A 23,561-nucleotide genomic window follows, 5' to 3' on the forward strand; every position below is an offset into this window, starting at 1 on the left:
GGGACCAGGTGATAGGCTTGGCATCTTTCAACGAGAGTGATGACAAGAGAAAAGCAGAGGGGGGTAAGTCTAGATGGGTGCCGAATTTCAGAGAGAAAGTTATGGACAGCTTTGTAATTTGTGAAGAGGAGAAGGAGTTGAAGATTGTCAAGATTTTTAGTTTAAGAAGTATTAGGCTGCACAGAGCACCAGCTCAAGGAAGCAGAACTGACTTAGAGTCTTAAGAGATGAGATACAATGCTTTTGAGATGTCTGGGATAATTACCCAATAGATGCAAATACGGCACTCAGGAGAGGAGCCTGGTATTGGGGATTCTAGCTGGGCAGGTGGGGCATAAAGCAGGTAAGCACATGGCAGCAGGGAAATCTGACCAGTGAGGAACAAGGTCCTCACCATGGACAGGATTCCAGCCTCCAGGAAAGAATGGGAATCACCAGCACAGAGTAAGCACCATGCCTTGGGGGTGTTGAGCTGATGAGGTGCTGTGTTTTAAAGGTGGGCCCAGAGAAGCATGCCCTCATCTGGTCACCAGAAGTATGGAAACTGGCAATCTAGAAAAGGCAGGTTCTAGGTCAGCAGTTCTCAACCTGTGGGTCGAGACCCCTTTGGGGGTCGAATGACCCTTTCACAGGGGTCGCCTAAGACCATCGGAAAACACATATATAATTACATATTGTTTTTGAGATTAACCACTATGCTTTAATTATGTTCTATTTATAACAATGAAAATACATCCTGCATATCAGATATTTACATTATGATTCATAACAGTAGCAAAATTACAGTTATGAAGTAGCAATGAAAATAATTTTATGGTTGAGGGTCACCACAGCATGAGGAACAGTATTAAAGGGTGGTGGCATTAGGAAAGTTGAGAACCACTGGAGGTGAAAAGGGGACCGGCCTAAGCCTGATGTTGGGTTCTTGGAACATGACTGACATGGCCTTCATGTTTTCTGACCTTCTACATGGCCTTCATGTAGTCTGGTTGACTCCAATGCCTGGAGGGGGTGCTAAACCTGCTCGTGGGAGGGAGGACGGGCAGAAGCGATTCTGGACGCCCAGTGAAGCCTTTCTTATGTTCCTATGCCAAGTGCCAAAATGATCCAACACAACTAAAAAATAATGCCTATGCCATTTCACAGGTGAGACTGTCCTGTCAGACTGAACTCCTGCCGTGTAACACCAGCGTGCAACATGCTTCCTTCATGTGCAGAACATTCTCTAAGTCACAGCCTACATGCTCTCCACGTGTTACCAGTTGGAAGAGAGCAGGAAAAATATTAAAGGGCATATAGCAAAAAGGAATTACATGCTCTCTTGTTTTTCTCCTTGAAACTTAACCAAAGAGCCTTTCTGATCATTGCAATGATCACTGAAAGAAAGCACGCTTTTCGCTTGCGTAACAACTAGGGAGTAGTTGAGAATATTTCCCTTCTCTTTTTCTAATAATGGTGAAAAAACGAAGTGGTGTCGCTCCTAACAGGGTTGGGGGCACGTCAGGTTACTGGCAGGGAAGAATCCTGGCTCTGGAAAAGATGAAACGCCCAAGGCTTCCCAGCCCGAGGGCAGCCTGCCATTGCTGCACAGTGTGCCATTGACCATGGAGAGGGGAACAGGATGGGAAAGAGTATAGTTGGCCCATTGTTTAAATGGGGCTGCAGACATCCTTATTTGCTGTGTATTAATTGAAAGACACTATTGGTTTTGTGGCTAGAATAGTTTGCTTCTGAAATTTGCTAGATAAATGGGTGCTGATTTCTCAGAAAACTCAAGGCCAAGTTTAATTTTTCCAGCTTTCAACCTAACCCATTATCCTTCTTTTCTGAAGAGTGAAAGCCTTAAATGGAAATCAAAGTCTGAAGCGCAAGCACTGACCCTCTTTGCCTGAACGGTGTTTAAGAGAAACGACACTCTGTGTTTCCTTTCTCACTTCTGAGAAACTGGTTCAAAGGTCACGCCTAATGGAATTCTTCAGAAGTTTTGTTTTCCTTTGCAGTCTTAATAAAAGGCTCCAAGCCTGACCCAATAAAATTTAGACGATGAAGCAATCTCGGTTGTTGAAGGAACCTCCATGGATTTTTCCCTTTAAAATAATCACATATAGGGGATCAAAGGCAGTGACTTGCTATTTCATTAAAACAACACATCAACTCATCCACGCTTATGCAGATATCCTTACTTCCTTTGTAGATATAACTTAGTTTTTTATTTTCTTTTGGATTGAGTTATCAACATAGGTGTGATAATTAAGCATACACATTTTGATCTGCCATTATGAAACACGAAATATAATTTTATTGAAAATGCATCCCTTGATGAGATGGATGTGGGGAATTCAAAATTAGTTTATGAATCCATGCAAAAGTGTTATATGTTTTGCCAAATAAGACAGGTCAGTACCAAAATTTCTATACTGGACTTTTATAGATACAACTATTAAAAAACTGTTCACATAAATATGTGGTGAGGCTCAGGATGGGTATGAGGTTGGCCTTTATTTGTAAAAAAGGAAGAGACACTGTGAAAGGGAGGTGGAAAGAATAGGTAGAGGGCAAATAGGTACTGGAGCAAATGGTCTTGACATTGACTGCCTTAGAGTGCTTGGTTCCCCTCACCCTGCGACCTGCCACCTTCTGGAAGCCACTGGTCCAAAATTTACTTTCTCTAGAACCTGTGCTTCCTGACAGTTTCACCCCAGATTCTTCCCTGGGGGTGCAAAATCCACAACATTGTGTAAGAAATATTAAGGTCTTTTAATAGTGACGCAAAGGGGAATGACTGGGTAACACTGACCTGCAGAGCAAGGCTTCTTAAACTTTAATACGGAATGAATCGAAAGGGATCTTGCTAAAATGCAGATTCTGGGCAGAAGGTCTGGACTGGTCCTGAGATTCTGTGTTTCTAAAGGCTCCAAGCTCTAAGGTGGGTCTGAGGCACCTCTGGGGATGTGCTTCGGCTGGAGAGAATGATCTTGCATCTGCCTCCATGCTGGTGAGGTGATGAGGAACACCCACCTAATCTGTAAGGAACACGTACAAGGCACCCACAAAGGCAGCACCGAATCACAACAGAGCACCAAGTGCCGACGTTCATGGTGAAGGGTCTCAGGCTGAGCAGGATGCTATGGGCTGAAGTTAACCAGGAATGACTGGATGTGGCTGTGCATTACATTGGGTCTGAAGGAGGCCAAGGGCAGGCAGGTAAGGGCAGAGAGAGGGGTTACAGCGCTGAGCCAGCCCAATTCTGCACAATTAGTTCAGATGACCTTGGCTAGCTGAGAAAGGCTCACTAAGAGAAAATAGAGACATTCGGAGGGTTGAGCTGGGGACAGGGAAGGCGGAGAATTGCTGGAAATCTATAAAAGGCAAGTTGAAAAATTTAACAGTTTTAAAGGGAATAACACCATCTCATAAACTACAATCCCTGGATAATAAATAATCAAAGAAAAGAGTTCCCGGAAAAGAGCACATAAGAGCAATCTATGAGGGAATAATTATGTAAATGGTGTTCATCTATACTATGGATGCAGTGCTTAAACGAACAAAGTCAGTCTACATATTTTGGCAGAAAAGGTTCCCACATCATATGATGTAAATAAAATAAAGTTGCAGAATAATAAGGGTACATTCTAATTATTGCAAAAATAAAGATAATATATACTGTGAGAATTTTTTTAAAGTAACTTATGTCTTGAAAAATCCATTCTGAAACATGTTAAAAAGTGAGTCTGAATTTTGTTATTAATTATATATTAATTATGTTGAACACTTGGTTTCCAAAATAATTCAGACTTTTGATAAAATAAGGAAAAACTCTAAGACTGCAACAGTCAAATGACCCTAGTACCTTATTATGATGCTAAAATTAAATACAATAAAAATCACATTTGCAAGGTCAAATATGATTAACAACTTCATATCATAGGTTGATTTCTAACTTCTGCAATAAACGGGACATGGCATTTGAGAGAAGGTTCTGACAAGCCATCAGTGATTAGGACTTTCTTGTACATAGAATCCCTCTTGGTGTCCCGTCAAAGGGCAGACTCTCAGGGAGGGAGTGCACTTATAACTTACAACCAGCACCCAGGTCCCACACCACGCTTTGATAGCAAGGCTCTAGAGAAGGTGCTAGAAAGTTCTGGTCATTCTAGTGTTTGTAATTTTTTAAGTACAACAACATATTTTGATGTAAAATTCAGAATGTGGTTGACTGAGTACATTGCTTCAATGATTTTAAAACTGAAGGAATGAAAGGAATGATAGCGTTTCTTATTTTGTAGAAATCATTCCATTTTCATAAGTGGGTATATCCAGCTTATCAAAGCAATAGTGATTTATTATATTAGATTGATGTCTTCATACGTTTAATGAGTTATGTGTGGAACTAGTAAAAACTACTCTATTTTTTTGTAATCTCATTTTCTATAACCTGTTGTTGTTACATGTCATTGAGTCAGCTCTGACTCCTGATGACCCTATGAATGAGTGATGTCTGCAATCTCCTATTCTCACCTGCCCTGCTCAGCTCCTGTAGACTCATGCCTATGCTGTCAATCATCTCATATCTGGCCTTCCTCTTTTCCCACTGCCTTCTATTTTTCCCAGCATTGTTGTCTTTTCCAAAGAATCCTGCCTCTCATGTGTCACACATCTTTTCAAATGTAGAGAGGATAAATGTACATATGTTCACTTGAATGTTGCATTTTAAACACTATTCAAATTCCCCTTCAGCAAAGGAATGTCTATATGAGCAAAATGACCAGCCAGCTAATCTGCCTCACTCTGACCTTCTGAGAGCGGCTGCTACACCCCAAAGGCCTCCTTTGAGGATACACAGGTGTAGATTCCTATAAATTCCACAGCAGCTGAATGCCTTGGGGTTCCCATGGATCCAAAGGCCGCCCTGCCTAGGGGTGGCAGATGAGGCAGCCTGAGCTCTGTCCAGCAAGTTTTATCCCGAATACCCACTCATTGCTCCAAACATAGCCTCTTGCATTTGTCAGTGTGCTAAGGCTGCTATAACAAAGTACCATAGGCTGGAAATGGGTTTTCTCACAATTCTGGAGGCGAGAAGTCCAAGATCAAGGTGCCAGCTGTTGGGTTTCTCCTGAGGCCTCTCCCCTTGGCTTGCAGATGGCCACCTTCTCCCTGTGTCTTCACATGGCCTTTTCTCTTATAAAGACACTAGTCACATTGGATGAGGGCCTCACCCTCAGTGGTTCTCAACCTTCCTAATGCCGTGACCCTTTAATACAGTTCCTCATGTTGTGGTGACCCCCAACCATAAAATTATTTTCATTGCTACTTCATAACTGTAATTTTGCTACTGTTATGAATCATACTGTAAATATCTGATATTCAGGGTGTATTTTCATTGTTCGCGACCCACAGGTTGAGCCCCTGTATCCCTTTAAAAACCTTCTCTCCAAATACAGTTACATTCTAAGATATTGGAGACTGGTTCTCAAACACATGTATTTGGGGAGACACAATTCAGCCCTAGCAGCTCTCCTAAGCCAGTATGAATTCAAAATACTGTACAGTGACACATGACCAGAGAGAGGCAAGAGAACAGGGCAGAAGCCGGCAGCAGCAGCCCTGGCTGGCAGTGCTGGGAGAAGGAGGGAAGCAGGGGGCAGGGGCAGACGCCCCACACCACAAACGCTCAGTTCTCAGCACCACACTCGGAGTTCCTGCCATGGCCCCAAAGCAGCTTTTGTATCCAGGACCGTGATCGGGTTTTCAATGAGACCTGCCTGGCCAGGCTGCTGCGGCAGCTTCCTGTCCCTTTCATACCCTCTGGAAACTTACAACAAGCTCCCATTGACTGAGATGACCAGGGTGCATCTTTATTCCTTGCAATTGGTAAGTGCTCATTACCGGGAATGAGGAAATGTGACATGTTACATACAAGTGCTTCTGTAGACAGCATGGGCTTCAATGACATGCACATTCTATGCAGATGAACATGGGGGTCTCCTGTTACACGTTGCAAGCTTTGTCTTCATTTTTATTAAAGCAACAGTGCAAGGTAATCAAACAAACCCTTTTCTAATAGATACAAATGAAAATTTGTCGTCATCAAAGGTTCACGGTTACTTAAGCAGAGCAGGTCTGGTCTGTGTATGTGTGTGCTTGAGCATGTGTGTGTGTGTGTGCGTGCGTGTGTGTGAGACCATGCATGCACACTGCCTAGCAGACAAGTCCAGTGTTTGTGTTCCTAAGGGCTACTTTTACCATTTCAGCAGTATTGCCTATTACTTTCAGGCTGATTTATGCTAAATTTAAATCTGGCAATGTTTCCATAATCTTCAAAACAAAGCCCAGCAAATACCTTGGATGGCCCCCTGCAGAAGCATTTCAGTCTAACAGAGCCCCTGCTTCATAGTTTCCTCCTTAATGTCAGGAGCACTTTTACTGCAGTATAGATGCTAATTGCCACTTATCTTAATGAGTTCTTTTCAAATATAAAATAACCTGGCTTGAAATATAGCAGATATCTTGGTCACAAAGACAGGGATAGGAGTTCTGTTGGCTCCTGGGAAAGATGGGGTGTGTTTTATCCTGTCTGCTACCTTCCTGTTGGTTGAAGGCGTTCTGATTTGGGGTCTTAGAGGGAGGAGTTGCTGCCTCCATCTTCAGTGTGAGGGGGAAACACTCCGTGCACGTCATAGAATAGAACGTTGGCTCCGAAAGCCAAAAGCACGGCAGGCGCCTCTGAGGTTATTACAGCAGAATTGTGGGGTAGCTGGTATAATCAGTTACTAAGAGCAATTTTTAATAAAACTGTAGCGGATAGTTTCAGTTTAAATTTGATTTATTTTAAAGTTTATATGATTTTTAAATGAGATTATTTCCTAGTTAATGTTCCTATCTCATCTCTCCTATCTAAAAATTTCTAGTGTCCAGAACAGTGCCTGGTGGCTCTGGGTACTCAATAAATATTTGCTAAATAAATGAATGAATATATTTAAAACGGATCACCATAAGGCACCATTTCTCAAACAATGTGAATAAATATTTTTATTCTATAGAATAATATCGTGCCATCAGTTTTAAAAAGCAGTCTCACATTCATTATTTTAACTGAGTCTAATCGCTAATATATTAGGTTATATATTATTGTAATATATATTATTATTTTTATTTAATCATAAGAAAATGTAGGCAAGAGATTACAGGACTTACTCAGGTGATATAATTGGCAAATAATAAACGGGCTAGGAAGGTGCATGTTCTCCTTGAAAAATGGGCCTTGGAGCTGCCCACAAAGCAGCAGAAAGCACTGCTTTGCAAAGGGTAACGCTCAGGACCCACGTCCCACTTCTGTTCACTCTTCATCCCAGGGACCCTCCTCCACTGCTCCTCCATCTGACCTTGGCTGCTGCCTGTAAGAGCAGGGCCTGAGCAGCCTTTGGCTGGCTCTTTTAGTTTCTCCTTTCTTTGCTTTTTGTTTTTATTGTAGCAACATATGCGTAACATAAAATTTACTATTTTAACCATTTTTTATGTGCACAGTTCACTGGTATTAGGTCCGTTAGCATTGCTGTCCAGAATTTTTTCATCTGCCTATACTGAAACTCCATTAAACACTAACTCCCCACTCCTCACCCCCCCTCCTCCGATCCCCTGATAACCAGTATTCTAATTTCTGCCTCTCTGCTTTTGATGACTCGGAGAACTGCCTATATGTGAAATCATACAGTATTTGTCCTTGCTTGTGACTGGCTTATTTCACTCAGCATAACGTCTTCAAGGTTCATCCACGTTGTAGCATGTGTCAGAATGCCCTTCCTTTTTCAGGCTGAGTAACGGAAGACAAAGTATTAATGACAACACCATTGTGTGTCCAGACCACATTTTGTTTATCCATTTGTCCATCAATGGATGTGTAGGTTGTTTGAACTTTTTGGCTTTTTTCTTTTAAGTGAGAAAAGTAAAAAAAGGAATTTCCCAGGAGATATTGGGAGGAAAGATGATAGCTTGGTGAGATGACCAGGCAGATTAGTTCTAACAAATCATCTCACAGCTCAATAGCTGAAGACAGTCATCATCATTTATGATCTCACGGTTCCTTTGTGCAGGAATTCAAGACAGGGACCAGCACGGGTGGTTTATCTCTGCTCCACAAGGTCTGCAATCGAAGCTGGAAGACCCAAAGCCCTGACTGGCACTGGGGGACTTGCTCGGAAGGTGGGTGGGCAGGTTGGCCCCTCACCCTATGGACCTCTCCATGGGGCTGCCGGAGTGCCTGAGAGGGTTGAACTGGCTTCCCTACCTACCGCAGTCACACACTCAGTTCAGCAGTCTCCTGCTGGTCACAGAGGCCAGCCCTATTCACTGGGGTGGGTGCACACAAAGGTGGGAACACCTAGACACTGAGGTTACAGGACACTGGTTACCACAAACCTTATTACTGTTAATTTCGCAGAGTGAGCTAATTATATGGAGACTTTTTAGAAATAATTATGATTTTAGAATTTACTACTGCTTTGAAATGCATGGAAACAATCAAAAGAAAAATTTTAATTCTAGTCATTCATTCAGCAAATGCATTCAAATAGCATATAAGGCAAAGTAAACAAGATAAAAAGCCAGGATTTCTTTTTCACATTTACGGGACATATATGGATATCTTAAGATAACTCTAGCCCTAGGCAGCTTGACTCAGTGGATAGAGCCACAGCCTGCGGACTGAGGGGTCCCAGGTTCGATTCCGGTCAAGGGCACATGCCTGGGTTGCGGGCTCGATGCCCAGTAGGGGGTGTGCAGGAGGCAGCTGATCAATGATTCTCATCATTGATGTTTCTATCTCTCTTTCCTTATCCCTTCCTCTCTGAATCAATAAAGAAATATATTTTTTTTAAAAAAAGATAACTGTACATTACTCACTGGGTTCAGAGAAGTGATTTCTGCCCAACTGTGGCTTCTAAGCCAGTGGTTTCCAAACATCTGCCCGAAACCAACTTTGCTTTTTCCATAAGGCCCTTTTCATGCAACTGAAAAGGCTTTCCTATATTCCAGGGGTATTTCATGTCTGCCTGTCCCATGTACTAAGCAGTGGTTGGAGGAGATCATTTACAAAGTAAAAGACTGGCCACTCTTCCTTAGTAAAATAAAATCTAGGGCCGTCAAGAGTCCTGTAACTAGTGTTTGAATTCCAAAAGTGTGGGCAAGCATGTGCTAAGCTTCAAAGCCAGCAAGAACCACCCTGGAGTTGCCCTGTAGCAAGCTTCCGGCCAGGGCAGCTGAAGGTAGACGGAGGCCCTCACTTTAGGGGCTTCTCTGCAAATGGCTCAGTTGTCAAACACAATCAGAGTTTCCTCGGTGTGGTGACTTACTTCGCCTCTAAAGAGGACTGGTGGTCCATGGCCACGTTCTAGTATAAAATTTTAAGCGAGGACACATGCTTCATCTCACTCAAGATGCAATTAAGTGCATAAAATATTCTGTATGGCAGGAACCTTTCCCACTGAATTTCCCACTCAATGTCTTCTTCTCTGTCTCTCCTCCTTTTCTTTCTATTTCTCCTCCCCCTCAGACTCCCACTCTTTCTAATAGAATTACCTGGACTCTAGAACACTCTTGGCTCAGCAGTTCAGTTAAGGTAATTGACTATGACCCTCACTAGATTCAATACTTTAAGTTACTAGACTTCTCAAGCTGCAACGTATCACATGCAATGGGAAAGTATGTTCAAAAATGTTAATTTTCTTCCTATAAAATGTGAATTTTCTCTCCATAGTTGTCACTATCTCCAAATTAATACGTGCTATTATACAGCTGCACAGCATCTCAAGATGCAATGGAAATTAATTTCCATTCGTTACCAACTGACAGTCCACTACCACCTGCCATGTAAGACAATAAAAGTTTTGAATGCCCCATTTTTGTCCTCCAGTAAATGTTCAAACTCACATGACACCAAGAAAAATATTATAAATGGACTATACATAAAATGATAAAAGCTACTTCAGATTTTTGCTTGTGGTGGAATAAACAAGGAGGTTCTAAGGATGAATTGAGATCTGCTAAAAATGAAATTGGCCTTCCATAGTTACAGCAGCATAAGTTGAAGAAGACAGTTCTTTTAATTAAGAACAGAACTGGTCAAGTTCTCTGACAAGCATGGAGCACTTCAAACAGCATGTAATTTCAAGAGGTTGAGCATAGCTATGTGGATGCCTATAAAACACATAAATTAGCAACTAGCCTATGCCTTTTACTGCTCTCACAGATCCATATTTCCATAAGGGAAACAAATCTTGTACTTCTCTAATTTTGTGAATTTATGTTTTTAGTTTTTAACATTCTCTCAATATCGATTTAAAGAGTACAAACTGTTTAGAATGACTTATTTTTAAGTGGTCAGACAAAATAAAAGCAAAGCATAAGAGTTGAGAGAGAAGACTGATTAATAGGCAAGAAGAAAAATCAATACTTGTTATTGTGTGTCCTTTGTCAACTTAATAACAGTGTGCTTATGCAAGTTTTATAGGTCTTATCTCTAGATAAATGTGTGTAAAGCCAATAAACAAGTAGGTAGATTGTTTATGTGCATATACATGCAAACACATACTCTAAGTATATACACATACATAATCTGTGTGTATATATATATATATATATATATAACTAATATATATATATACACACACACACACAATGTATGTATATACACACATATAATCTAAGTGGCACATATATACAGATGCCACTTTTCTTAAATAAAATCTAGGGCTGTCAAGATTCCCCCTAGAAGAATTCAGCCCTTGAGGAATGATTGAACGAGTGAATCAATTCTGTCTTCCTGAGTTTTCTTGGTCTCTCTTTTCCTGGTGAGGGCTTCCACTCATAAGGACCAACCTTGGGGGAGGAAAGGTATTACTGTCCATTTTTATAATCTTATTTTTATTATGATCTGGACCTACAAAACTATCCCTTGATTTCTTTTGAAGCACAAAACCACCTCTCAGAACCTTAAAAGGTATAAAGTGGGAAGTGAGCGAGGGGCACATGGACATGAAATAGAAACCATGCACCAACATGGAGTTGAATTTTGGAGCTTCCTGTCTGAGTCTGCAGGCCTCTAATTCTCTATGAGATTCCAGGGAGATGGGCTCTCAGCTTATTTCCAAGGGGTTCCATTTTTAATATTCACACTTTGTGCTCTTAAATATTCTGATCTTTCATTCCACAATGAAAATGGGGGGAGAGATATACTTCCTTTCTCATTTGTAGCTTCCTGCCTCAGAGCTCTGCTTCATCCTAAATGACTGGTATAAGGAATGACTTCATTTGCAAGTCTCACTCTCTTTTCAGTATAAGAATATCTAATACAAGAGACATACACATTAACCACATAAACCTGGTTTTTAATGAGAAAGTAGAGATTATGAAGCAGAAAGTAATATGACTTACTAGTGGGAAAATGTACTCAGAACATAAAAATATACTCCAAAATAATTATTTGTCTTACTTCGCAATTCAAGACCCAATTTCTTTAACCCCCCCAATTATTTTTATCTATTATCATTGTACTTCTCATTATTGGGGACCTTAAGATTAAAGATACTTTAGTTTTAACACTATCTGATTTCTAGGGATCCAACATACCCTGATGCTGAAGGGTGTCACAAGATTCAGTCTCCCCTAACACCAGACTCAGTCTAGACAATCTGGTAAAGAATCCATGATAATTTAGTTATTGTGTGGAACTTCTTAGTTGCTATTAATTGGGGGAAAGACAATATCTTTGTTCCTAGGACACAGAGTGTAGTTGGTTTTACATAGAAGGGTTAAAAAAAAAGTTCTGGACAGACTGTATGAGGAAAATCATTTGAGACTCAAGTGACGAAGGACAAATACATATTCCTCCTGGCTTCGTTCCAGAGACCAAACCTAAGACCACCATGGCCACCTCCAGAGGATGGGTGGGGAGGGAACAACTGTGAGCATTAGGGAGAGGACTTTTTTGAGAAGAACAGGGTATGCAATAGCCTTTGCTTCTGTATGTTGGCTCTAGCTAACTTGGATTTGGCTTTTTTGCCCCAAATGTGTAGGAAAATCCAGAATGCACACAGCCCACTTTTAAGAGGTAGGACTTGAGTTCCTCAGATTCTTCTGCACACCTGGAGGCCTGGCTAGTGGGTGGGGGCCCCATGGTGGTTAGCTCCTGGGCCATGTGCGGTTTATTAAACTTTATTAAAATGTCTGCTTTACTGAAAGCACGTGGGTTGAGGGAAAAGAAGAGTTGGCTCTAAAGAGGAACACCTGTATACCAGAAAAGCACAGAGTGAAGATTTCCACCATCTTATCTGATAGACTATTTGCTAACGATTAGTTAACTAATTAGTGTTCTGTGTACAGTTACTCCTCAGTCATGACTGCCTATGTTCCATCACTCTTAACTGAGGAGTGTCATGGTGGCCCCTACCCTATGCCAGAACACTCTTCAGTAAAAACGAGGTGAGGGTAGTGTTAGAATGATTCACTGTGTTAGAAATGCAAGTGTTTACTTCTACAAGTGACTTTGAAGGCAGGAGACAAAGGGAGTATTCCAGGCTACAGGAAAATCAATATTAGTACAGACAAGTATTGTGTGTGAACATTACTTTAAACTGATAAAAGGAATCCTGAAAAGGAGGCTTCTGTGAAACAAACAAAAAAATTATTCTGCAGTGAAGTCTTCTCTTCCATCTTTTAATTCTGTTTCTTGGCTGTGAGGCCCGAGCTCTCAATCTTCCCTCCTCCCTGTGCTGTGGCCTCATGAGATCCCCTCTCACCACTGGCCTCTCAGCAGGGCATTCCCCAGGGTCTGCTCCTAGGCCTCTCTTTGTCTTTCCAACTAGACAGCTTCCAGCCCCTCTGCCTTCTCCCATTTCTTTCATGTCTTTGACTCCAAGTGCCTTTCTCAGCCTGACTCTGTCTGCAGGTGCTCCTGATGGCAGGAGTGCTTGGTGCAGCAGGAAGTCAGGAGTAGGAATCTCAGCTAATAATGGGCTCTTCCTGTGCAAGGAAATGGCCCAAAGACTTAAAATATTGCATTTTCACAATGACTATATGAGGAAAAGACTGTTATTATACCCATTTACCTACAGGCACTTTGAGGGCAGAGCTGAGGAGCATCCTGGCTGGAATCAACATTTGCTAAGAACCCTTTTCACCATAAATTGGACACCCTCCACAGCCCAGGCATCCTCTGTTCCCCTGGAGGGTGAGAGTATGCACAGTAGGGCTGCAACAAGATCACCATGGGGGTGGGGTGGGGAGGAGAGGAGAACATTGGATTTCCACTCATTCATTTACCTGAAGAAAACAAGGAAATGAAGAGCTGTCATATTTACCCAATGGGTTGGCACTGGCCCTCTCACTGGGCTCACATTTTAGATGACAGCATGCCTGTCATTGGAAGTTCCAACATGGCGGTTGATAATGACATCTCTGCTTATTTGGGCACCTCACCTAGGGCTCCTTATGGCTGCTAATGTGTGTTAGTCCATGCAAAATTTTGGATTATATTATCTATCTTTTTTTTTAAATCTATCTTTATACTAACTCTCACAATATGAACAAGATAGCACTAACAATTCTCACAGGTCCAAAGCCAAGAAATGGCCAAACTCACACATCTGTCTATACCTGGAGTGATTGAACACCAGTCATCATAACCAGAAAAAATAGTAATAATCTGCTCAGGTCTAACATATTTAACTGTATTACTCTTTCAAAAGAAAAGTTTTTATGATTAAAATGTACATTGAAATAAAAACTTTTAATGATGTTGTTCCACCTTTAACATACTGTTTTCAGTTCTATCTTTAGTGTACATTTATTATATAGTGTAAATTGTATCCAAAGCATATGTAATTAGTTGACTAGTATCTCCCCAGAATTCATGTCTACTCATAAGCTCAGAAAGGGACCTTATTTAGAAATTGGGTCATTGCAGATTGATTAACACAAGGTCCTATTGGATTAGAGTGGATTCTAAATACAATTACTGGTGTCCTGATCAGAAGAGGCGAGGAGACACGGAGACCAAAAGAAGACCCTGTGAAGATGAAGACAGAGATTGGAGTCGTGCAGCCACAATCCAAGGAGCAACTGGGGCAACAAGGGGCTGGAAGAGACAAGGAAGAATTCTTGCCAGGGCCTTTGAAGCAATGTGGCCCTGCACCCACACCTTGATTTTGGACTTCTAGCTTCTAGAACTGTGAGAGAATACATTTTTATTGGTTTAAGCCACCCAGCTCCTGGTAGTCTGTGATGGAAGCCTTAAGAAATCAGTCCACTATGTTTAAAATGTATAAGTGAAAAATAGCCACATATGGTGGTGTGAACTAACATTTTTCTGATTGGGTGGGTGGGCAGGGAGGTTCAGACAGCGGCCCTTTACCTAGCAGAACCAGCTTTGAGTAATTCAAACAGGCCCTGTCCACTCCATTTCCAGCCCTCTTTTCTTTTTAACTGTTCTCTCTGCTTATAAAGCTTTTTCTTCCATTTTTTATTCATGTGGAAACATTGTCTACCTCTCAAAGTTTGTGCCAAACACTCAATGCCTCCTCCATACTTAACCACATCTGTCTAATTTACTCATGCATCACTGTCATTTGTGGATACATCTTTCTCTCCCATAATTCTGAAAGCTCTTTAAAGAATGAAGCTGATTCCATGCCTTCATCACACTGTAGAGCCTACCCGAGAATATTCCATAGAAAAGCCACTGAGAATACACCTGATGCCTTCGGATGGACGTGGAGGGAGCAGCCCAAAGGAGTGAGAGCTGCAGGGCTCTGGCCTTCGGCCAGCTCTGAGCATGGTTGAATAAAACCTCACTGAAGACATATGTGTATGCCTGTCACATTTCCAAGTGTCAAGGAGCAGTGGGGGCAGTAAGCACACTGGATGAGAGAGCTAGGACCGAGAAAAGATTTCTGTAGTATCAAAAAAGTGGAATCACCTAACAAGAAGTGAATGTAAAATACCTAATTAGATAAAAAGAAAGTTAAACATTCAAGGTAAAGATAATTGATTCATAGCTTTGCAGGAGTCACATATGAAAAGACTGGGCATTTTATTTGATTGTAGAGTTATGTTCCTATCAGTCTTCACAGTAGTTAAAACAAGGGATTTGAAATCAGTTTTCAGCTCTCTGTGCCTCAGCTCCCCCATATGTGAAATGGGGACCATAAAAAGTCATGTTGGAGGGACTTAGGGAGGGTTAAATATGATAATGAACACAAAAGTTTTATGCTGAGCATGAAACATATTACTTAAATAATTTTTGTTGTTGTTAATCCTCACCTGAGGATATTTTTTTCCATTGATTTCTAGAGACAATGGAAGGGACAAAGGAAGGGGGAGAGAGACACATTGATTGGTTCCCTCCCACATGTGGCTCGATGGGGCTGGGATAGAGCCTGCCTTGTAAATGCCTTGACTGGGAATTGAACCCAAGATCCTTCGTTGTGAAAGACCAATGCCCTAACCACTTAGCAATGCCAGCCAAAGCATGACTTAAATAATTTTAATAATCATTGCTATCATCATTGTTATAAACATTTTTCTCATCTTAACTATCAAGAAAACCTAGTATGAACCCAGGTTGCCCACAGGTATCGCTTGTTTTCTTCCTGCATGTCGATGACATGTAAGACAGAACTAGGAAGGAGACTGGCCACTGGAGGATGCCCAGAGAAGAGCCCTAGACATGACAATGTGCAAAGGGATTGCAGCTTGCATGGGTGCAGGAGGCCGGGCAATGCTGGGCGATTTAGTATCTGTGTGCAAAGGCTATCCTTTGAAGAAGGGATGGGTGCTTCTCATGTGATTTCGGAGGTTAGAAATAACATCAGGGAATAAGCGTACAAAAGATACAGATTTTCTATCAATATAAATTAGTTTTCAAGGTTTGAGTTATTCAAATAATTCATAAAATTCTCCCAGAGATAGTGAGTGGCCTGTTCGTTGCTAGAGGCATCCAAGCATAGAATGAATGGCCACCTGTCAGACTTGCCTTTAGCCTAACTCAGTGGTTCTCAACCTTCCTAATGCCGCAAACCTTTAATACAGTTCCTCATGCTGTGGTGACCCCCAACCATAAAATGATTTCCGTTGCTACTTTATAACTGTAATTTTGCTACTGTTATGAATCGTAATGTAAATATCTGATATGCAGGATGTATTTTCATTGTTACAAATTGAACATAATTAAAGCATAGTGATTAATCTCAAAAACAATATGTAATTATATATTCAATATGTGTTTTCCGATGGTCTTAGGCGACCCCTGTGAAAGGGTCATTCGACCCCCAAAGGGGTCACGACCCACAGGTTGAGAACCACTCGCCTAACTGAATAAATGCCTTCCCATGACTCTTTATACTCTGAAGGTCTTCAGATTGCGCATGCTTTATCCTCCTCCCACCCCCAGACAATCCTCCAGTTAAATAAATAATTAATTAGTGGGCATTTTGAGTCAAATTCCCCAGAGATTCCCCACCTAAGAAAACTAAACTTTGGCCTGGATGGTGTGGTTCAGTGATTGAGCATCAACCCATGAACCAAGAAGTCACTAGTTCCATTCCTGGTCAAGGCACATACCCGGGTTGCAGGCTCAATCCCCAGTAGGGGGTGTGCAGGAGGCAAATGATTGATGTCTCATGGATGTTTCTATCTCTTTATCCCTTTCCCTTCCTCCCTCTCTAAAAAAAAAAATCAAGAAAAACATATTTTTAAAAAGAAAACTAAACTATGAAGACTATCATATAACTGTTTCATTGCAAACAGTTCAGCCATGTTACTTAGGTTACATAATAATAGTACTTTAAAATTTAATAAAGATTTTTTAAAAATATTTTTTGAAACTTTACCTTTCAAAAATCATTTTTGGAGTACATTTTGTTTCCTAAACCCTCAATTCACTACACATTCTGTGATTTGTTTAACTGAGTAGGAAAACAATGAAGAAAAAAACATGTGGAAATGTTCTTAAGACAGATTTACCTAATTATAAGGTATTTATAAGCAGTATTATTTTATAATAATATTTAATAATATCCAATAATGAAAAAATTATTATCTTAAATGTAGCTTGAAACAAAACATGTTGTATAAGTTTGACAGAACCACATCAGCAGTGAAGATGTGCCCTTGTATTTATTTCTCTATTATGTTGAGTAAAAAAAAAAAACAAGACAAATTTTTTACTGTAAATTATGTTTACAATAATTTAGATTCATTAAGCTTTTCTGAAAAATTGTTTTTGAGAGTGTATATGAACGAATACAATATCTTGAGAAGAGAGTAATCAAACATGATGAAAAGATGGTATTACCTATATGTTAAGCTATGTCAATAAATGTCCTAACCAAACTTTTCTCCTTTTATAGAGAACATTTATAGTACCGTTAGTCTATCGGGTATATCAGTCTTGCTTTATTTTTCTCCAGCTATTTCACTAATCACATTTTCAAAATAAAAATGCTATGTCTTCTCACTCCTAACATCACTGACACCTCATGCATATATTTTGATTTGAAGATTTATATTTAACCTATATACTTAAAAACAACAGTATATAATGCTATATTTGGTACAGCATCAAAAAATGTATTAGCCATGACAATAATTCTTAAGAGATTCACATTTTATGGAAGATAACATGCAATGAAGAAATAAAAGCTTCACAAATGTGGCTGTAAAGAAAAATTCATATATATAAACATTTTCAAAGTAACTTCTGACTATAAAAAGGAAATTAGAGTTTACCATCTCCTGTATAAAAAGGTTTCTGCACATCCTTTGTTGAAGTACAGAGTAAGGGCAGTTAACAGTGGAAAGACCAAAGTTTTGCAACAAAAATCTATATGACTGAGGCAAGCAAGCTAGAAAACCCCAACCCTTCAGAACCAAGCCTTTCACATCCCAGGGCTTAGCAGTGGTTCTCAACCTTCCTAATGCTGCGACCCTTTAATACAGTTCCTCATGTTATGATGACCCCAACCATAAAATTATTTTCGTTGCTACTTCATAACTGTAATTTTGCTACTGTTATGAATCATAACAACCCATGTACATACCCTTCAATCAGTAATGTAAATATCTGATATGCAGTATGTATTTTCATTGTTACAAAGTGAACATAATTAAAGCATAGTGATTAATCACAAAAACAATATGTAATTATATATGTGTTTTCTGATGGTCTTAGGCGACACCTGTGAAAGGGTCGTTCGACCCCCAAAGGGGTCGCAACCCACAGGTTGGTGACCCACATGTTGAGTACCGCTGGCTTAGAGGAATTAAGGGTTAGTAGGGGGTCTCTGGTTTCAAGTCTAACGACCGAATTGGGACATCTTAATTTCAATTTCTTATTTTAAAATGCACACTCTGAAAACCTCTTATTGAATAATACTAAAACTCTTTAGTAGTGAAAAGACACTGGTCTGCAATAAGAAAAATAAAACAGATATTAGAAAAGAAAGGAGAAATAAAACAATGACCATACATAAAAAAAAAAAAACAATTATCAGAGAGTAGATCTACTCAGACCATTTGCATCCTTTCCTTCATTTCTCCCAGCTCCTACATAAAGATACCTCGTACTACCATCCTCCAAAAAAATCATAAAAGATGTGAGTATATTCTTTCCTTTTCCTTTTTATTTTTTATAAGGAAATAAAAATGTTCATGCCAATATGTCTCACAGTACCCATGAGTGTGAATTTTAGCTGCGTACCCCTGTGTCAGCACTGTGATCTTCATAAGTCATTTACACTCCAGTTTTCCCTTTATTTAAGGCATATGGAGATATTAGTTTTCCCCCACAAAGGAGAATTACATCAAAGATGTATATAAAACTGCTATGGAATTGTGCTATGGAGGCATGTTTGTAACAGCACAGAGGCTTAAATGGTCTGGTATTTAATGATAAATAAAACGTTAACACTCTCTTTAAAAACATATGTAGGAGACCTGAAAGAAGTCTAAAGACTGAAAAAGCTTAAGTCATAAGCAATAATGCCAAAATAAATAATTGTGAACCCTAGAAATTAAATATATTAGTTCTAGTAACAGTCACTTGGGGAAAATAAAAATTCATTATTTGAAGGATAATGTAAAAATGTTGTCATAAAAATAGCATTAGGTTTTAGACTTGAATTTTGGATTTGGGATGTATCTCAATTCAATATGAACACTTAACTCTAGTCCTTTATTTTAAGAAAACTCTACAAGGCCTTGTTGTATTTTATACCCCATTCATTTTGCATGATGCCAGGGTATTAGTTCCTTTTGTGTTAAATCACAACAAGCCAGTTCTGGTTCTAGATCTGGTTCTGTCTGTTTCACTTGTGCAGCTGGACTCAGAATGGTGGTATGATTTTCTTTCTCAAAGTGAACACATTAAGGCCAATGCCTAGCATTCTTGAAAATAACATACTGGATCTGCAATTCATATAATGCTAATCTGCATATAAATTTTACACATACAAAAGATTAGTGCCCAACATTCTCTTATTCATTCTAATATTTCCTATTGGTGTTTCTCTTTTTTGGTTTATAGAGTGCACCCAACAAATATAAGTGACATAATCCATAACTTGAAAAGCTAAGAGCCATGACAATATACTGAAAGAGGAAAAAAAGCTATACAAGTGACAGTAATATAAAATGGAAAGGATATGCCACTTAGTAAAATAAAATGCATTTAGCTCGTAGCAAAAAATAAAGAAGCTTATCTGTAGCTAGAGAAACATAAATTTGGTTTCTTATTAAGCCAAATTCCCTTAATATGAACATTTAAAACCTTCCCATTGGAGATAAGACACTTATCCTTAATTTAAATATGCAATGTTAAATAAAGCAATGCCAATTCAATATTCTACTTAGCATTTAAGAGTGTGCAGTTATTCTATTTCTATATGTTTTCAGTTGCATGTCAAGAAAATTTATTTTAAAATAGCATGTTGAGCTGTTAATCTGAAGAATATTCTATCCACACATGACCAGAACATATAAGGATTGGGGACAGATTTCAAGACCAATACTCTAGAGATTGTTGTTGATATTGAAAACCTGAATATGCAGGATGCGGCACAATGTAAATGTAAGCATATTTCTTAGTTCTAGTAGTTAACAGTGAAGTGAACACTTACTCCAGCTCACTTTTACCAGGGAGGTTCTATCAAATATAATATTTGGCATGAACCCTCCAGCGGGGCGCAATTGTGCTGAAGTAGCTATCTCAAAGAATACCATAAAATAATCCCATTCTGCCTTTATGTTTGTGGAAGTGATTTCTTTTTACAAAATACTCTATGCAAACCCCTCGACACAGTACATAAGCACTTGTGTGCTCCATCAGAGAAAATTCCTGGAGACAAATTTCAAGTATGCCACCAGAGTCAAGTCACATGCCCTGCTCTACAGAAATACCAGAAATCTGACATGTCGATGGTATTCACAGATGCAGATATATATTTATGGGACTCTATCAGCATACATCAAATGGCTATGAATAAAACATCATTTAATTCTGCAGGAATTCAATTCCAACTTCAGAAGTAAAGCATCGCTATATCCCTTGCCAATGTTGAAAAAGAAAGCAAAAAACCCCCCCACATATCTCAATGTAACAATTTCTTTACTACATTACACGCATGTTTTTTATCAATGCCCAGACAACTTTAACCTCATGTTTACTTTCAGACACAGAAAAATGAAGATAATATTCATTTTCTAAGTTTTTCAATTTTTAGGATAGCCTGGTATATGGACCACTTTACTCACTGATAGAGACATGCAGAGTGACAAAACATGCATCCACTGAAACAGTAAAAACCTAGTCAGTGATATGTGAAGTCAACTGAGATCATTCACAATTCTCAGTTTCCTGAGCATTAAAGAGATAGTTGTTCTAGATCTCATCAAGTAGCTGAAGCACCTACCGATGTTCTGATCCAAAGATCACCTATACTGTTTGCTATTGAACCATGACCAATACCCACATTCCAAATCAGACAAAAGATTATAAAACCAAAGTCAACCCTTTCATACTCAGCCCATGACATGAATGCAGTAATGTTATGCAGGATAAAATAACGCCATTCATACAATGACTGGTTAAGAGAGCCTCTTGGACATAAGTAGGGAAAAGAAAAAGGTTCGTACCCACCTGGGATCTTTCTGAATGCTATCAATGGATGGGGATCTGGCCAAGGTGCCTTCGGGCGGGAGGGTAGGGCCGGATTTGCTGTATGGAGACTCAACAGAGGGACAATACTGCAGCTGTCGGTAGGGGTCGGCGTAATTGGAGGCTGGGCCGGCGGCGTAGCTGGCCCGCTGGAAGGTGGCCGTGGCGGCGTTTGGTGGGCCATGCTGGCTGCCTGTGCGCTGCAAGGGGACGGAGTCGACACCAGGGGAAGATGGGGCTAGGACAGGAAAGTAGGGACAAAGTAAAAAATTGAGGACCTGCTCACAGAAATGGTTAACCAGGTCTAAGCAAGGGGGAAAATTACACACATAAAACAAGGGTTTGAAAGAATAAAAAAAAATAATTGGTCATATCTGAACCAATATATTCAATGTTATCCAGCAGTGATAATTAGCATGCAATTTCAGAAATACATCTTTCAGCTCTAGAGGACAAGGCATCCATTGTCTGTTTATTACTTACCAACATCCAAGAGAAGGTTTGTTAATCTAAGGTAAAAACAAACCCAGAAGAGGGAATATTTTATAGGAAATCATGGACAGTTAATTATTGTTCATGTTGAGAAAATTCAGAAAGTGTTTGTTCATGTGATGTTACGCTAAGTTCATGAAGGGTGCAAAACAAACTTAGGAGCGTAGTTAATTTTCCTGAGTTAAAAAATAAGGAAAAGTGAGGGAATGTGTGCATGGGTGCAGGTGGGGCTCATGTTTCCCTAATTAGCACTACGGCAAAAAATGCAGGACTGCTCTAGTTTCTGTTAAGTTGTTTGCTACAGATTTCCATAGATCTCTTTCCAACCAAAGCTGTCAGAGTAACAAATAGATTAGGAGAAGGGCTGGCGTGCAGGAGAAGGGGAAGACCAGCCCAACTGTAACCCAGACAAAACAATGAGATTTCTTGGCTTTCTCAAAGCATTTGCATCTTTTCAATGTGCCTAAATTATTTTGAGGAGATTATTGCACCAGTTACCAAAACCAGTATGACTATTTCTAAACTGAATTTCAATTTTTTGTTCCCTTCCTGGATTCTTTTCAGTACATTTCATGTCATGATTCCTGAGATTTTTCTGGGTCTCAAAAAATTTGATACCTAAGATTTTAGTTGACCTGTACAATGAAAGCATCTTTCATATTAATAGAATGTGACCAGGTATTAACTGCTGCAACAATGAATAGCCATGATCAATTTTAGGCAGGGTATTTACTTCCTGGCCTTGTACATTAGAATATACCCAAAAGGTAGCCAGTGTCTAGTATGCCCATTTCTTCCTTGGATGCTCTCTACATGGCATTAGGTTCCAATTATAAATCTGCCCCCCCCCCTCCCCCGCATTAACTTTGACTTCCTGAGATTCTTAGTGGATGGTGATAGAGTTTATTTATCCTCTCTTACATTAAATGATATAGGGCTTGTCAAACACAAAAGAAATTATGTCATATCAAGAAAACAACTGTTAAAAGAAGTTAAGGAAATCATGTAGAAATGACCAAAGATTCACAAAGTGAACTGGAGGAACACATTCTAATACTGAAAAATGATTTTTAACTAAGAGATCAGCACTTCTTATTTCCAAAGCTTCTAATACTTAATCTTATAATAACCAAAATTCTGGGAACAGACACCAGTGAAAACTAGAAAAATATTTAAGAACAACTTTCTAAACAAAAAGTATGTACATTTCCAGAGGAGCTGACTTTTGAAATGAGGACTGCTCTGATGGATTAAGTTTCATAATGATCAGATTAGACTAATAAACATGAAGTTTACAACCAGAAAATCTGTTTTATGTCTGTTAGGTCACAATCAATACGATAGTGGTGATAATTTAAAACTATAAAATCAGAATTCAAGTTGGTAACTCCAAATTGAAATAAATTAGAAACTGATCAATGCAGTAAAATAATGTAAAATACCAATACAAATGTGGAGAAAGGTTATAGGACCATATGGAAAAAACAAAAAACACGTGTGAGAATCTAACAGGTCTCAAATTAGCCATCAGTAATGCCACCATGTACTGCCTTATGCTTTTAAACATGACATTAAAAAAACGACTTCAACACATAAAGATTCAATTCTCCCTTTCTGCAGTGCAGACCTGGTGTGGTTTATGCAAACCACGGCTCTTTATTCTCATGGATAAGCAGATGTTGGCCACACTATTAGAAGATTTTCTTTTAATACAATATTTCCCTTAATTCCTGTCCTGTTATACATTTTCTTTACTTAAATTTTAGAGCTCAGTTGATCAAATCACCTGTCTGGTAAGATTACTCTATTCAATTGAACCTTCTTGTGGCAAACACTTGAAGTGGAAGGTGCTTCATCGGGTCTGTAA

The 23,561-nt window shown here is 39.5% G+C and overlaps 1 protein-coding gene across 7 annotated transcripts in view; it reads right to left on the minus strand.

The window, feature by feature from the left end:
- The window catches only part of CTNND2 (catenin delta 2), a 760,996-nt gene that overhangs the window by 258,908 nt on the left and 478,527 nt on the right, over positions 1 to 23,561 (minus strand). For all 7 annotated transcript variants that reach the window (XM_070411906.1, XM_070411899.1, XM_070411900.1 and 4 more), the window contains one exon: positions 21,185 to 21,440. In XM_070411906.1, coding sequence (XP_070268007.1) covers positions 21,185 to 21,440 — 256 coding nt within the window. The remainder of the gene's footprint in view (positions 1 to 21,184; positions 21,441 to 23,561) is intronic.

The sequence above is a fragment of the Myotis yumanensis genome, unplaced genomic scaffold (assembly GCF_028538775.1).
Source record: "Myotis yumanensis isolate MYYU_CA2020_CCGP unplaced genomic scaffold, mMyoYum1.0.hap1 SCAF_4, whole genome shotgun sequence".
Lineage (NCBI taxonomy): Eukaryota > Metazoa > Chordata > Mammalia > Chiroptera > Vespertilionidae > Myotis > Myotis yumanensis.